The sequence below is a fragment of the Equus caballus genome, chromosome 27, assembly GCF_041296265.1.
Source record: "Equus caballus isolate H_3958 breed thoroughbred chromosome 27, TB-T2T, whole genome shotgun sequence".
NCBI lineage: Eukaryota > Metazoa > Chordata > Mammalia > Perissodactyla > Equidae > Equus > Equus caballus.
The window spans coordinates 49,643,406-49,661,536 of NC_091710.1; the positions used below are offsets into that span (position 1 = coordinate 49,643,406).

General features: G+C 35.6%; 1 protein-coding gene across 3 annotated transcripts in view; it reads left to right on the forward strand.

The window, feature by feature from the left end:
* VEGFC (vascular endothelial growth factor C) overlaps positions 1 to 18,131 on the forward strand; it is a 115,344-nt gene that overhangs the window by 90,543 nt on the left and 6,670 nt on the right. For all 3 annotated transcript variants that reach the window (XM_023630689.2, XM_023630691.2, XM_023630690.2), the window contains exon 4: positions 3,084 to 3,235. In XM_023630689.2, coding sequence (XP_023486457.2) covers positions 3,084 to 3,235 — 152 coding nt within the window. The remainder of the gene's footprint in view (positions 1 to 3,083; positions 3,236 to 18,131) is intronic.

An 18,131-nucleotide genomic window follows, 5' to 3' on the forward strand; every position in this document is an offset into this window, starting at 1 on the left:
GCCTACTTAGACTCAAACTAGAGAAATGAAACATCAATAAGTAAAATTTAACTTCCCTTTACCTAACTAGTTAACTGGAGGTCGATTTTTCTCTCAAGCTGTACTGTAATTTTAAGGCTTATGAGTCTTCTTCTTCAGGAAAAAAACAATTCTGTAAACAGTGAATTATTTTTAGTGCCTGTCTTCCTGTTCCTTTATCCTTTAGTTAGTGTCTTTACCAACACAAGCCTCTTCCACCCTTTGGGAGTGTAAAGCCAGACTTATTTTTCCAGGAAGTTTTCCTAATGTGCATTTAACTGTTCTCCATCTTGCTAGAACATTCTTCAAAGCCCCAGTTCCTGAAGACACACTTGGTACTTATGGGCTGGTCCTGACTGTGGACATTGTCCACCCAGGAATGACTGCAGTTTATCCTCGATCACTGACACTGCTCACTGTGATCTCTTTCCCTTTGGAAAACACGCCAGGGTGGAGTGTGGAATGGCAGCAGTCACTGAGAGTAGGAGTGATGCTACTGAGGCCTGGGGGTGGGAAAGCATCATCAACTCTTCTACAATAGCTGTTATCTCAAACAGTGCCTTATCCTTCTCTGTCAGGCTCTGTTCTGCCTTGTGTCACTTGAGACAGTGCCAAATCCTACAATGATTACATGTATTCTGTAAGCAAAAATGTTCCTTGTGGCCTGAGCCCTCTGAGCCCTTTCCCTCCAGTCATGTTGGGCCTCTCTTCTTGTCTCTCCATTCCCACCACTGTTCCTGTCCTACAGCCCCCGCCCTGCCACAGTCCTTACAGCCACTTCTGGTACCCAGTGTCTTCCTTCAATCCTTATCGTGCTGGGTTTCCCTGAGACATTTCACCCTGTGACCACACATGCCGCCTTTTTGAAGCTTTCCTCTCTTTCTTTGGCTTCCCTTGGCTTAACAGTACCCCCTCCTGATTCTCCATCTTCATGTCACACTTTTTCATGTTATTTGCCTTTTTTCACCCCTTAATTGTTGCTGTTCCCCAGTTTTCTATTATTAGGCATTTTCTCTTTTCATTCAGAGTGGTCTCACCAAGTAATCTCATCACTGCCCAAGACTTGTTACAGCTTTAATGTGGATGACTTTTAAATGGCTCTCTTAAACTCTAGGCGCATATATCTAACTGCCTATTACATAAATTCGTAGGCTTTTGTGAACTGACCTGTCCATCTTCCTACCATTTCCACTGTCAGAGAGTTTAAGTAAGTAATTATAAATTATACAAATATAAAAATTAAATTAGCAATTTATTTTCTTATTTATTGACATATTGGCTTATTTTCTAAACCACTTTAGATTTCTTCTATAATGCTGTTTCTTAATGTAGGGTCCAGAGATGTCATAAGAAATAAGAAAAACTGTAGCATATGTAGACACTGCAAAATTCTCTCTCTCCCAATAGTTACACATAGTGCAAAGGATTTCTGCCAGTGTGACATTTCACCTAATGAAAGGTTGTTCCAAACCACGTAAACCAATGTCTTTGTAGAGAAGAAACTGGTCAAAATCATAGTACTGGGATACGTGGAGGTCATGTGTTGAGTTAATGTATGTAGAAGAGACAGTGTTATGGAGAATGTCTAGAATCTGGAATATATGCAAATATTAATAAACACTTAAATCTATGAAACAATCAATATACGCAGCACATTCCTATACATTAGCTTGCATAATGTTTATAACAGTCCCATGAAGTAATGGGTCAAATGTTATCCTCATTTTACTCATTTTGAAAGAAATGTACAGCTTAGAGAAATTAAATGACTTTTCCAAGTTCACGCAACTTATAAGTAGGGTTGCTAAAAAAGGTGCCCTGTGTGGGTGTGATCCTGTGCCCGTTCCTCCTAAGGCACTTAGGCTAAGAAAGTAGCTGAATTTTTAAAGGAATATAGAATGAATATATTTCACATGAGGAAAATGTGCAATTTATTTCAGTAAATCTCCCTGTGCTTATGGACGAAATTGGCAACTAATTCTATTCCCTAACTATTTTTAATGATCTTCAACTGTTGGCATGAAATTACAGCAAGGGGTCAGGTCACAGGACTCTGGAGCATGTCATCTTTCTTAGACTGCTCCAATTACCATAAAGGCAGCGACTAACACGTGGGTCAACTGTAGTTAAATTACTGCAAACTGATCGTATCAGCAGCTAGTGGCCAGGATTTCACTTTCACCATTGTTACTGATACTAATATAGATTTTTAAGAACTTAAGAGTTTAAATCCACTTAGTTTTACTCAATCATTAATTTATTTGTATATTCAACTGAAAACATTGTTTTTTCAGAAGGAAGAGAAGTGAAGTTCTCCATAAATAAGGCATTCAAAATGAGACTTTAGTTAAACTAAATTTTGAGACTCTAATCCACAATCGTGTAAAATCTCCTACCTTATTTTAAACTTATTATTTTCATAATGCCCTTATCAATATAGCAGAAACAAAGCCTTGTCTATTAAATAATGAATACGTTTTTTCTCTTTTAAACAATCAACTCATAAAAGATCTCAGACAAACGTAAAACTACTTTGACATAGAAATTAATTTGGAATGAAAATCAGTTTTACATCTATGTATTTTGTGACCTATGTATTTTATGTAAGCTGTGTGTTCAGTTTACATAAAATAGGATTTAACTGAACGTTTCTAGTTTGTGTGGCCAATAGCTTTGCTCTTACGTCACAAAGATATTTTTATCTGTGCCACTTTTTCAAACCCTGGAATAACCTAGAACTCAGAAACATCTCTTTTTCCTTGAACGCATTGGTCTGCCATATCTCTGCTCTGTAACGATTAGTTGGTTATCAAAATTCTAATATGCTTTATAGTAGTGACACGCAATAAGCATATGGACTATTTATTACTCTGATTAAGGATACCTGATTAGAACCAAACAGTTTTTATGTTGTAATCGTAAAATTCTTAAGCATCCTGCATGTATTGTGCAGCACTAACTGATTATAAAGAGTTAATGTCGCTCTTTTTGGGCTCCAACATTTACCATAAAAATGCTTTATAGCATCTATGTAATTGTTTCTTCTTTTTGTCCCTTCTTTGTAGTTGTTTGAAATTACAGTGCCTCTCTCTCAAGGCCCCAAACCAGTAACAGTCAGTTTTGCCAATCACACTTCCTGCCGATGCATGTCTAAACTGGACGTTTACAGACAAGTTCATTCAATTATTAGACGCTCCCTGCCAGCCGCCCAGCCACAGTGAGTATGAATTAAATCTGTTTTGTTCTGCATCCTCTACCAATAGAAAATTATTTTCAAGTAAACACAGTTTATTAAAAGGATTTTTGTGAAATTTGCTATCATTTACTTTGCGTCAAATATAAAAGAAGACAAATTTAATAATGCACCATGAAAATAAAATTAAACTAAACAGGGAAGCCCGTTTTATAGACAGAGTTGTTCAGAATTAAGCTTTTCTATGGAATAACATCCCATCGGTATTCATACTATCTACATTCATACATACTACAATATTCATACATACTAATTTTGCCTAATTGATGAAACATTCCTGAAATCAGTTGTTCCAACTCACAAATGATGTTAAAGCTAAAAACATTTAAGCCTTGATAAGATTTTTGGTCCAAAACAAAAAGTAAATATAGACAAATTATTTTACATCTATTAGCATTCAGTTGCCTTTTCTCAATCTCAATTATTTTTTCTCTATATTTCTATTCATATTTTTTATTTCAGCAAGGATTGAATATTGAGATATTGATTAATTACTTGAAAGAATTTTCTCTTACTATAACTTCAAATTAACATTCAAAGTAACATTTGTTATTCAAATTTCCTTCCCATCCTGTGTTTTAGTTTGGTAAATGGCAGCATTTGCTTCATTTGATCCTATAGAAGGACCTGGATAGAGCAACAAGATGGACTCTGTGAATAGTTTATAATGAATCATTATGCATTGTCATCTGAGGTCTAGGAACTTTCTGCTGTCTGTCTCAAAATGAGGATGCAGCTCTTTGTTCTTTAGGATATCCTGTGCATATGAAGAAAACTTTCATCACGTCAACATTTCTAACAAAAGTATAGATAAATCAATGGATGAACATATATGTTACAAATTTTTTTTGGAAACCTTGCATTTTAGGGGACCCGACAATAACTATGATATGCTGGGTGGCAGTCTTCCCCATTGAACCTCTTTGTGCTGCTTTGCTTATGTGGCAGATGGAAGGCCTCATCTTTCTAGGGACACTTTAGGGAAAACGCAAGGATAGCCTAATTTGAGTGACGGAGATCTGTCCTCCTTGACAAGAGAAAGAAAAGATCTTACAGGCATCTGTGAATAAATTCCTGCTGATACAGGCAGAGACAATGCACCTGACATCGTAGATGCAAGTTCTCATCACATCTCTCAGCCCTGTCTCCCTGCACAACTCATCCATTCTAAGCCCTTCAGTCATTATCTCTGTGCTGGTGGTTTCCAAAATTACAGTTTAGGATCTGACCATATTATTGACTTAGGATGTTTTATCTAATTCTATCTTTTATTTCTGTGCTTATAATTATATTAGATATTTTGGGTACAAAATCAAAGACTTACTACATCCCTTTATTTACCCCTGCATTATTCATAGCCATGTTCTCTCATATTCTTTGAGGCCTTGAAATCACAGTTGTCATCAGTTGCTTCCTTTCCTTATATCATACCCAAACACTTGATTATTTTGGGGTGAGAATGGAGATGTCTGCTCCAACCTGAACTTCTGTTTCATTTCCATCACGGCCATCCTCATCCACTTCATTCTGCATGGATTTCTGATTTAATGCAGAGGTGTCAATACTAGTTTTCTTGTATCAAATCTTTCTCCTCCTTCTATATGATGTCACAAGCAAGCTTTAAAAGGCATCGTTTCATTCATCTGATCAGAAACTGTCAGTGACTTCCAATTGCTCAAAGAACTGAGCACACATTTCTCCCCTCCCTATTTTGATTTGCGTCCCATTATTCACCAAGTCTGTGTGTCACCACGTTTGATTCCCTGAACACCAAGCTCATTTCCTGCTCTGTATCTTGTTTCTATTCTGGCTCTGGCTTAAAATAAATTCTTTCTTTTTTCTGCCTTTCCAAAGCCCTATCCACTTCTCAGAGTTCAGCTAAAGGTCTTTCTCCTGCATTCATCTTGTCCACGTACCACGGCCACCTTTGCTTCTTGAATACCCATGGCAATGACTGTATTTCCCTGGTCCTTGCACGGATTTATAGGGCCCTGTAAATGTGGCATGTGAAACTGGACTGTGAGTATTTCTGGCAGGTTTCTATCCTCCATAATATCCATCTATGACCTTAGGAATCATTGAGCTGTTACTATGCTTTCAGCCTTTGCAAATATTGTCTCATTTAACCCTCACAAAAATCATCTGTGGTGATGGTACTAGTGTTAGCTTTATTTTACAGATGAAGCAGAATCAAGGGCATGTTTTACTCATGTTTTCATCATTATTTATTCATATAACTAGTATACTATGCATTGTTTGAGGTCAAGAAGACAAAGTTCAGGTCTGCCACCAATCTGCTTTGTAAGATTCGGTATTTCCTGTCTCAGAACCTCAGTTTCCTTATATATAAACGTAAAGATGTAAAGAGGATGTAAGGAAATACTGAATGCTTATGTGGTGTTTACCAGTGTCTGTCATCTAAGAAATAGTCATTAAAGGGCAGATGTATCATTATCATCAAGATTCATGTCTGATTCATCTCCTTGTCTCCATGTTTTTCAGTGTTTTTTACCACTATCTAAAATAAGAAATGTGGGGAGCCGGCCTGGTGGCAGAGCGGTTAAATTCGCACGTTCTGCTTCTCGGCAGCCCAGGGTTCGCTGGTTCCCATCCCGGGTGCGGACTTGGCACTGCTTGGCAAAAGCCATGCTGTGGTAGGCGTCCCACATATAAAGTAGAGGAAGATGGGCATGGATGTTAGCTCAGGGCCAGTCTTCCTCAGCAGAAAAGAGGAGGGTTGGCAGTAGTCATCTCAGGGATAATCTCCCTCAAAAAATAAAATAAATAAAATAAAAATAAATAAATAAATAAAAATGAAATAAGAAATGTCTCTTATGTTCCAAACCAGTACACATAAGTATGTGTGTGTGTGATATCCATATACATGTATATATACTATATATATAGTATATATATATAACTAGATAACTATTTATCTTTACATGTAGTTATATAATCATTTATAACTATAAAAGTAAAACAAACTATTATTTTAAAATATGTTCCTTTATTGTAGTACTACTTAAGCTTTTTTCATTATCGGCCCCCTAAAGATCCTTTCATAGATGTTTTTTCCTGGTGGCCTCCCCCATGAAATTTTAATACCACAGATCTATTTATGTACCATATATATACCTGGGCCTTATATATTACTTTTATATTCAATGTAGGATTAAAAATGACAAAATAAAATTTTTATAGTTAAAAGTTAAATAAAAAATGCAAGCACTATTAACATGAAACATAACTTTATAACTGTTTCCTGAGAAACATCTAAAGGAATTTATTTACTTATGTAATGGGTAATATATTGAATTACATATGGAAAGTAGCAATTGATGTAAATATATAGCAATGCAAATATAATAATTTTTTACATGTTCAAGATAATCATTTTTGCAGAAAAAGTAAAATAATTTTAAAATAAAATTTCTTAAAATTTTTGAGAGAATAACTTTGTTGAACTTTTGCTTCAACTGAGAAAACAATGTTTCACCTATAGAGCTCCTAGATATTCTTTTTGTGTCAACATTTTATTTATTTATTTATTTATTTATTTATTTCAGCAGGGAAGATTGGGACTGAGCTAACATTAGCCACAAAGCCTCCTCTTTTTGCTGAGGAAGAGTGGTCCTGAGCTAACATCCATACCCACCTTCCTCTACTTTATATGTGGGATGCCTGCCACAGCATGGCTTGATGAGTGGTGTTTAGGTCCACGCCCAGGATCCAAACCAGCGAACCCCGGGCTGCCAAAGCGGAGCGTGTGAACGTGACCTCCATGCCAATGGCTGGCTCCTGGTGTCAACATTTTTCGTTCTCAGCATTTGACATACGAATGGTTTGAATAACTTTTGTAGAATTAAATAATAAAATAAATATAAACTCTTTCTAGTTACTTCTCAAAGCTCAGGTCCCACACAAAAGCACCAGGCATCCAGCATAAGCAATAAGGAGGCCCCAGCGGCAGCCCGCAGCGTCACAGACGTACCTCTTGCTGTGGGACGGAGGTGGAGCAGTTGGTCAAGAGAAAGCCTTCCAGTCACACCCATTCATTCACTGTAATTTTCTAGCATTTATCTTGCATGCACTTGGGATATTTTCCAAGGCCAGTGCCGCACATGTGATAGCCGATAAAACCCAATAGAAATTAATAACTAAGGAATAAGCTTCTATTGGGTTTTGGAGAGCCAAAAACTATTGTAAGATCTAAGATTCCTCTCCAGCACTCGGTTTTCCCCCCTTGCAGATGATATTGTTCTCATTATGAATGCGTACCTCGTTCCATGTGATGCTCTCAGATACTTTTGTTTCTATTGTTTCTCTTTTTTAAATGTTAATCTCAATCTCTTGTGAATTGTGACCCACAATTTAGTTTTAAAAACTACCAGCATGATAACGTATATATGATAAATAATAGCTATGCTACAAAACCATTGCCTTTGTTAAAAGTTGAGGAGCAGCCACCACAATGGCCAAAATTAAAAAGACTGACAAAAACCAAGTGTTAGAGGGAATGCGGTGCAGGTGGGAACTCTCATGGATCACTGATGGGAATGTAAAATGGTGCAATCACTTGGCAAAACATTTTGGCAGATTCTGTGAACTTAAATATACACATACAGTGTGATCTATAACTTCCCCTCCTAGGTATTTACCCAAGAGAAATAAAAACATATTTTCTCAGAGTAACTTGTACACAAATGTTCATATAAGCTTTACTAGCCAATAACTGGAAACAACTCAAATTTCCATCCAAAGTGAATGGATAAACAAATTGTAATAGATCCATACAGTAGAACACTACTGGGCAATGTAGAAAGAATGAAGTCTTGATGCACACAACATGAATGGATCTCAAAAGCGTTTAGCTTAGTGAAAGGAGCTAGACTAAAAAGAATACATGTTATACAATTCAATTTACATGAAACCCTAGAAAAGCAATTCCATAGTTGCCTGAAGATGGCGGTGGTGGGGATTGACTAAGGAGCAGAGGGAACCCTTTGGGGTGCTGAAAATGATCTATATTTTGATTGTGGTGATAGTTACATGGGTGCATAAATTTGTAAAAAGACAATGAATTTAAAATAAAAGCATTTATTTTACACAAATTATTCCTCAATTTGATTTTTGAAAAGCCAAGAGAAAAAGACCCTTTTTATTAACTATAATTTTGAAATTAGGTTTAAAATGGTAGATTTCTTAAAATCTTTGTGGTAATACTTTAAGTCAAATCTTTAAGATTGTTTTGATTCCTCAGTGGGGAGGGCTTCCCAGCCCTCCTTTATATAGAGTTTGAAATTTCGTTGAGATGCTCCAGTTGTCCCAGTGCTGCTCCGTCCCTGTGCTCTCACCCACCATCCTGAGGAGGAAGACAGGAATGCCTGTTTCAATATGATGCATGGCATTCAAATATGATGCATGACATCATATTTACGTTATTATGAAGCTAAATAAGTAGCAGGCCATTTGTTTTACATTATTTATGGAGAACAATTCAGTCATTAAAGGAATCATTCATAAAATGAGTCATTCATAAAATAATTGATGAGTCTCTAAAATGGACAAAGAATGTTTCTAGAAACCGTGCGAGAGGACAGAGATAACCTTGGCTGCCTCTGACCTCAGAGCGCTCAGGGTCAAGGAGGAATAACACGTATTGTGTTTATGTTATTACCTCATTTTACTGACTATCGCTATGCAGCCAGCGTCTGCCGCACATTGTCTGATGCTCATGCTCGTCCGGCCAGGTGGCTGCATCGATGATTGACATCACAGCACGGGCTTTGTGAGTGTGCACACGGCAGGCAGCTTCCTGGTTTGAAAATTTATCCTCTGCTAACCAGCTCTTTGAGTTTTCCTAAATTCTGTAAACTTTTTGTGACTAATTTTACTCATCTAAAACACAAAATACAAGTTAAAATATTATATATAACATAATACATTGCAACATTTATAACCTAATCCTCACAATCTATTCAATAAAATTATATTATATATTAACCTAATATTGTATAATAGCATAATGGAGTAATAATAAAGATGATAACAACACCTAACTCATAGGGATATACTGATGCTTAGAATCAGTAATCCATATTAAATATTAGCACAGTGCCTGACTTGCGGTAAGTGTTCAATAAATGTTGGCTGCTATCTTTACTAACATTTTACAAATGAGAAAATTGAGTCTTAGAAATGTTAATTAGCATGTACAAAGCTAATAGTCCAAAAAAAGTGCCAGAAATAGATAAAAATGCAAATATTTTTTCTCTTAATCCTATGCTTGCCCCCAATAGCATATAACATTTCTAGTATTTACAGGAAAACTTTCAAGTCTCAGTATCAGCAGCACCAAAATATATCATTAATTCCAGAGCTAGGAGAGGTTATCTCTAGCAGGAGTGGTTAGCAGTCAATATTCTTGTTGATGTTCTCACAGATTATTCTCTCTCTTTCCAATTATTTCTCTTATATTTCCCTTCAACTTGAACCCCATGGATTTCCATGGCCCCCTCAGTGGAGGCTCTCTTTTTAGGAGGGAACCATTTGTGATTAAGACTTGATACCATCGATTCTTCTACTTGATCCAAGTAGTGTTTATTCCCTCATGAGATGTTTATGTTGAGCCTTCTAGGAAGGCTGTACTAGGAACTGTGGAATATTAAAAAAATGGATAGTGTAATTCCTTAACTAAATCAACTCATGTAGCAGAGTACAAATAAACACAGATATGTCTACTGGAATAAGTATGTAAAGTGCTCTGCTTCAGTTAGTCGTTCAGCAAACAGTTATTGTGCACCTACTAGGTACTACTATTATGGAGGGCTGGAGAGAGAGAGAGATAAATAAGGTTGCTACTTTGAAGAAATCCCTGAGTGAGTCAGACATGGAAACAGGACTGAAATCAGTGTGGTGAGAAAGTTTGCTGGACGCATGACTGCGGTCAAGTGTGAGATGGAAACGAGCTCCATGAGTCTGGAGAGGTAAACAGAATTGCATCCGCCATGCCAAGGATGGATTTCTTCTTCAGGTCTCTCAGGAACCCCTAAAAGATACAAGTAGGGTGTGATATTTACATTTTTTATTATAGAAAGAACAGCCTGGTGGCAATGTAGTAGGTGGATGAGGGGAGCAAAACAGGAAGTGGAAAAACTAGAAAGGAAGCTTTTGAACTAATCCAATAGAGAAATAAGAAGGTGGGTCTCAGGCAGTGGAAATCAGGATGGAAAGAACAGAGGTAGGAAAACATTGGAAGTACGAGAAAGCATATGACTTGGGAACTGCATGTGTAGGATAACAGAGGGAGACATTGAGGGTGAAACTACATGGATGACATACAAAAAGTCAGGGACTACCTTTCACAGGAAGAAAGGCTTTGAAAAGGAGAATTTAGTTTTGACATGTGTAGTTTGAGTATTTGCGATCTCTGGAAAAATCTAAATGAAACGTTCAGTAGGCAGTTGGATTTGGAGCTGAGAGGACGCTAGGATGGGCCTGCTTCTTTGGTAGCTACCAGTAATTTGTGGTTAGAGCAATTGGAAGAGGTGAACCCAACCAAGGAAAATATAGGAAGTAAGAAAAGAGCAGCAGATGAAAGCAGGGAGGCATATCAATATTTAAGAAACTGTTGGAGAAACAATAGTCTGTGCAGGAGACAGAAAGAGCAGTCAGAAAAATTAGGGATAAAAACTGAAAGAGAAAGATATTACAAATTCCAAAAGATACTGCAAAAGACAAGAGTTCAAGGAAGGAGGAAGTGGTGAGATGATCAAATATTAGAAGAAGCTCAAGAATGACTAGGACTGACTCCATCAGCTGAGGGACATGTCATGGAGATAACATGTTAATTTATTAATAACCTGTCATGCACTAGGCACAGAGAGGAAGAGTATGTGTTGAGAAAAAAGGAAAGAAAACAATAGTAACAGAAATTCCCGATTACACATGAGAAATCCAATCAGAGGGATTAGGTAACTTTCCCCAACATTACACAACTAAAAAAGTGGCAAAGCAGAGATTCAAACTAAATTTGGAGCCAATCCGTTCCTCTAGGGGTGCAGTCATTACTGCGTTTTCAACTTCTTTCAAACATATAGTCAAGGACAAAAAACCAAAAACAAAAATGACATATCCCTCCACCCCAATTCAAAATTTAACCTCTATTTTGTCAAATTCACTTAAGATACAACCCAAAGCTCCAGTTACCATTCTTCACCCTCCACACCCAGAGGTAGCCACCACTCTGAAATTGTATTATTCTCATTCATGCTTTTCTATTTTTATGGCATATGGATGTATTAACATACCACAAGAGATTATATAGTACAGCTTTGAGTGTTTAAAATTCCTATGTTAAAATGTTGACATTACTTTTTTCTCTCAAGAGTATGTTTTAGAGATGTAATCATATTGATGTCTACAGGCCTATTCATTAAATAGCTGTATAGTATTCCACTGTGTGTATAATTAAGTAAATGAATAAATACTTTATGCTCAGTCTACGACAATAGACTATAGGGAAGAGAGTCAAATCAGGGAGATATGTCACATTTGAGAGACAAGTGCTTTGAAGTTAATTTTACCCCGTGGTCAATTTATTGGTTAGTTAATTGGTTATCATTAACAATGTCCCTAAATGTTTCCTAAGGTAAATAGCTTATTCAGGGGACAATGACTAGACCAGAATAATTTGATTGGGTTTTCACCTGTGAAAGCAATAGGAGATTGAATTTAGAAGGCAGTGCTAGGGCTGTGCTCTGAGGCTTTGAGCACCAGCTTAGGGAGTTTCACTGTTCTGTGGAGGGCTTGGGGTAGCGGAGGGAGTTTTTGGGGTAGAGGAATGACAAGACAATGTTCAGCATAGCCAAGGTATCTTGAATTTTTTTAATGGATCATGAAAATAAAGGATATGTATTGTTTCAGCCTGATAAAGAGGCTATATCAGTCTTTGGGGGAGAGTCATGTTGTGATCAGAAAGAGAAAAAGAAGAGGTAAAAAAAAAAGATGAGAAAATGGATAAATCTAGCCTGAAGGCTAATTTGTGTTTTTATTTGTTTACTGTCTTTTGTTTCCTTCACTTTTTATTTCTTTTATTGTAAAATGTCAACACTGTTTACTAAAACACTAAATAAAACATATTTGCTTCTAAGAAGTTAGTTATTTAGGCTTATTAAGGAAAATTTCATTCATGTGAGAACATCTGTTCTCCAAGGAACAGAGTGGATCTTTCTGCAACCTTCGATTTGGACCTTGAGTGCGCAGTGTCTGTGGACTGGTAATCTATAACAGATCCTCAGTCTGAACGCTTAGAAGCTTGAATATCCATGAGGTTTTCTTTTTCCCATTTTAATTTTTCATTCTTTCCCTTTTAATTTCAAGATTATACATTGTTGCTTTACCAAAAATAGAGGTAAAAAGAATAGCATAATAAATTTAATAAACTATGTTGGAACAGAAATGCAGAGATAATATATCTGCCAATTAAATTGGGACGTAGTCTTGCACCGGTTGATCAGAATCTTTCTCTCCAGTAATTTAAGACATGTATCTTTATTCTGCCCTGAAAATATCCTCTTTGCAAGTTCAAAACCCTTATGTTCATATACAGTTATTTGTGAGATCTTAATTCATCCATCTCTTTGTCCTCTCTTTTACAAAGCTCATTATCTAAATATTATCTCACACCTTCAAGTGAGCAATTATTGATATGAGCGGATTTACTCATGGAACCTCAGGTAAGAGATTCCAGACCCTGAAGCATATTTTTTTCTAAAAGGAGGCTAATTATGCTATGTAGTGTGCCTGCCTTTGGAGTGTGGTTTCCGCCTTCTAAAAGGAAATCATTGAAAGCACAGCATTCCTATGGCTTGCTGACTGACTGATAGAAATTACAGCAAAATGTATATGGCCGAGAAGATTCCATCAGTACATCCTCTGCACTGAGGTTTTGTCTGTAATGTTACCCAGAAGTGGGGGCTATTAGATCAAAGATTTTGTGAAGCTTAATGTCAAGTTCAACCAAAACACATTGATGATTATTTTTAATAAATGTCCATACTATTAGACCAAACCTCCCAGTCATTCTCTAAAAATTTTTAATAGACTTTTTTTTTAGCCGTTTTAGGTTTAGAGAAGAACTGAAGCAGAAAGTACAGAGTTCTCATGTACCCCCTCACTCTCCTCTCCTAGATTCCCCTTTATTAACACCTTACATTAGTGTGATACATTTGTTACAGTTGATGAGCCAATATTGATACATTATTAACTACAATCCATAGTTCACATTGGGATCTTTAGTTATACATTGTGTGGATTTTGACAAATATATAATGACATGTATCCACATGTATTACAGTATCATATAGAATGTTTCATGGCCCCCAAAATCCCCTGGGCTGCACCTGTTCAGGCCTGCCTCATTCCCCTGAACCCCCAGCATCAACCCATCATTTTGAGGTCATATCAACATTCTAATGCCCTCAACACATGTTCTTTTGTTGTCATTGTTTTGTTTTTGTTTTTCTGTTAGTGAAGTGTGGCTGTAATGAGATAATGAGACCAGTGGCTGTTGTTGAAGGACATTTTTACTGAATTCCTGGTTACTTACCTTTATTGATTCTCTGTTCTAATTCTGTTAGTTCAAATTAAATAGAGAAATAAAAACTGACAAGTTGATCAATAGAGGAACAACTAGATGTTCGTTGTTTCAACCTGCCACACTTCTCTCAACCTTGTATATACAAGCAAATCCAAAGAAAACAAAAGGGGGAACACACAAGCTTTTAGACTTATCCTGCTCTCCTCCTGTGCTGCTATGGCCGGTTCTGGAGGTCATCCAACTCAAAAGCAAGCAGTCTTATCCTCAGCCGGCCAATTGGTGACCACACAATGTGATTCATGTTTTATATCCAAGTCTCATAGGGGGGCTGAGATTTTGTATATGGCAGGTTACTGCTTTAAAACAATCATTTATATTTACACAAAAAGTGAAAGATTAGATTTATAAGCCTACTTTTTAGTTTTGATGCAACTATTTTATTAGCCTTTCAATTATTAAGTCTGGAAAAATTGTTAAAACCATGGGATTTTCATTAATCAGTCCTAATTACCATCTATTCCTTTTATGTCCTAACAAACTCTAACTCCATCTGCTGTTCTTCCAGTCAGTAGATTAATGCAATATAAGCAAAGAGTAGCATAAACAGACATAAGCACAAATTAGTGTGAAATCAATAAAAATCAATACAAGGGAAGGTAAATACATGCATTTTTTAAGATCTATTTCTGTTAAACATGTTCCTTTTTATTTTAGGCAATTTATATAGAGTCTTAAAATGAATATAATTCTGATTTCTATCCATAGTACTGAAGAAGTTACTTAATAACCTTGAATATAAAGGCCATTTTTACGTAACCATTTTCCATTTAATATGAATCATTCTAACAAAAATATGAGTAAATCAACGTCTGTGTAGATATTCAAGTATGTTCAAGGCCCATGCATGATGAACTCAAGATGAACACAACAATTCAAAGACTTTTGGAATAAAACTCTTGAAACATTTTACCCAGGGTTCTGTGGCTCTGATAATCAAAGAATATAGTTGTCCTTCTAGCTGCTGTTCTGACAGCAATCTTGAGCATAAAGGATCTGGATTGATGTTCTCCCATAACAGAATTTACAGGTTTGAGTGATGTTAACCATAGTAGGTAAAGTTCAGATGATATAAACAGTTGGCATTTAAGAAATCAAAACCCTATTTTGGCATTCATCCAAGTCATTAATGTGGTCAGACTTATTTGTTTTCTTCATGGAATACAGACCATCTTATTGGATGTCCCATTGAAAGATATGAAGATGCTCAGAAGGAGCATATGAGAGATCCTAGTGCATGCTTTCAGACTAGAGTTACTGAATTGTGTTCCACATGTAACAAGACTTAGCATAGCATAGCTATTTGAGGACCACGACTGTGGACTATAGATGCCACATGGTCAGCAGAATTTTAATTGTTGGGTTGTTGTAAAGATACCTTATTAAAAGAGCTGCCAATGGGAGTAATTAATAGCACAGTTCATCTCCATAGAAATTATTTACTTTTTAAAAAAATCATCCAATTCTACAAGTTGAATTTGTATTCAATTAATGTTAACATTCATTTTGAATGATCTATGAAATATTTTTAAGAGATATTGAGTCAGGTGGATCATTAGTAATTTAATATAACTCAAGATGCAGTTAATTTTTTTAATTAAAAATACAAGATTATAGTTCTTTGAAAAAGAATAACATTTCAGTTCACTTCAAACAAATGCCAAATGAAAGGTGGTCGTGCATCTTTGTTCTGTAAATGGGAATTTGCAGAGGGGGGAGTTTCCAAGTGTGAAAAACTCTAGTGCCAAAAAGTAGAGAAGATGAAAGAGTTTAAAAAGTAGTAGGCATATAATAGCCTACTACAATGTTCAAAGTATAAGAACTGGTAGTCATCACCCAATATGTAGAGTTTAATCTGACAACATATTTGAAGCATATTAATCCTTTAAAATGTCAAAGGAGAGATAAATGACAAAATAAGATTGATTTTAATAATTAAATTCATTGTTCTCTAACACGTATACCCTTAAATTTTTTTCCTCTGGATTTAGCTGGCAAAAAGCAATAGCTACCAAGCCAGTCCAGCAAAGTTTTGAAATAATTAATTAAGCAATTTTTAGAAAAGCATCTTTATCCCTCATACAAATTGCAAGCAGTGTTGTGGTTGTGCTTGTATGTGTATGAGTGGGAAAGAAAAAGTAGGAAATTTAATTTACTTATATAGGATTCTCAATATAGATCTACTTTACAAATAATTGCACAATCTTCTGCTTTGCTTTGCAGACAAAATGTATATTTGAATCAACTATTTTATAAATATAGTACACAAAATAACTAATTTGTAAAATTTTTTAATGTGTTTACACGTGTTAAATTCAGAACTTGAAGAGAAATTTCACTAGGATAAAAATGTTTTGGAGATTAAAATATGTAGGAGATAAGTACATTGTGCTAAATCTTCTATCCCCTGCAAAAACATTTCCTTTCATTCTAACATAATATTTTGTGTCTCCCATTTTTTCACATGAGAAGCTTTAAAGGCTCAGACTTTGCTATCCACTTTGAGAGCAAGGAGCTACATCTGGTGATTATGAAAATGCATTCTATCCAAATATATGTTTCTTTAATTAAATAGTATCTAGGAGGATTTCAGATTTCAACATTGAAGCATGTGTTAATATTGATGACTAGTATTTTCTTATTTTTGGCAAAGCTTCTGAAGTCATATTTTTCTAGAAGTTTAACTAAAGCTTTAAAAATATTAGAAATTAAAATATTTAGTTCTCTTTGAGAAACCATGATTAGTTGATAATATGAAATTTACAGTGGCACAAACATTGCAAGTATAACATGCTTGCAAGTGTTATTCTGAAAGTCCCATTTTTATTCATAATGAACACATGAAAGCTATTGAGTTCGTGTGGCCAGATTATATGAAATCATTATTTAATTCTATAAAATTAGATATCTTGTTGTTTTGTATGACATTTCCAGAAATATGTTTTCACATTTATTCATGCATTTTTTCTACACTCAGTCTCTACTTTTGAATTTATATTTTTGAAGATGTTGAAATATTGGAGAGAAGACTTTACAATGTTTCCTCACTAGATGATAGGAAATTGTTTTCTTTTCATATCTAGTTAGTATGAATAATTTTGTATATATATTTAAACTTAAGCACAGACACATTGATGCACATTCCTGGAGTTGAAAATTTCATCGTTCACCAATCTCACTTAGGCCAGTGGTGGAGATTATTCTTGACATGTCTTTTTACCACTTAAATAGCTTAGATATGTGTTTTGTCAACTTTTCTGGCTATCCCTAAATGCAAATACATTTGACATTGCAACTGTATACACACATCCACCCCACACATGGGAGACGGGGACGTTTTATGTGTGAAGGGTTGTATGTGCATATTTATACGTGCCTATTTGTATAGGCATATTACATATATTACAAAAATATCTGCATATATATAATTGAAATAAAATTGCAGAAAACAATCTTTATCGCATGCACTCTAGTAGTTTGTATTTTATTATATGCCATTCTTTTACGTTAAAAAAAATGTGTTTCTCAACACATATAATTAAGTTCCTGATCCGCTAATGGGATACAGCCTACAGCTGGAAGAACATTGGCTTAGGTAATGGCAGTATAAACCACATATTGTCAAACGAAAGATGCCTTTCTGCTGCGGCCACCAAAGCACTCTGTCCACCTGACACCAACATGGGAGTGTGTTGCTGAACTACGTATAAGTCAGCATTGAGGCAACGTAGCCAAAATGGATTCGCCTTCATTTATAGGAGAGTGGTCTGAGTTTCATTCAGCCAGGATTAATTGTATTACCACTATATAACTAAACATAACTGCACCTTATTTGCTGGAAGGGTACTAAAGTTTTGGATAGGAGGTAAATAAAAAAACAAATGATATTATTTTGGAAAATTGATAAATACTGTCTAAATTTTATGTGGAACAATGTATGTTCATGATTAATCAAGAAAATAATGGCAAAAATATGTAGTGAGTAGAGTCTTGCTCTTGGGAATATCTAAAATTACTAGGAAGGTATATTGTCCACCAGGAAATACTGTTCAATGAATAAGCAAGGTTAAGAACAGTCTGTAAGGGATGCTATCCTCTGTGTAACAGAATGAGAAAACATATGTACGTACATACATACATGTTGTCTTTTCTTGGCAAAAAGAAACTCTGAAGACATTAATCAAAAGCTAAAAACAGGAACAG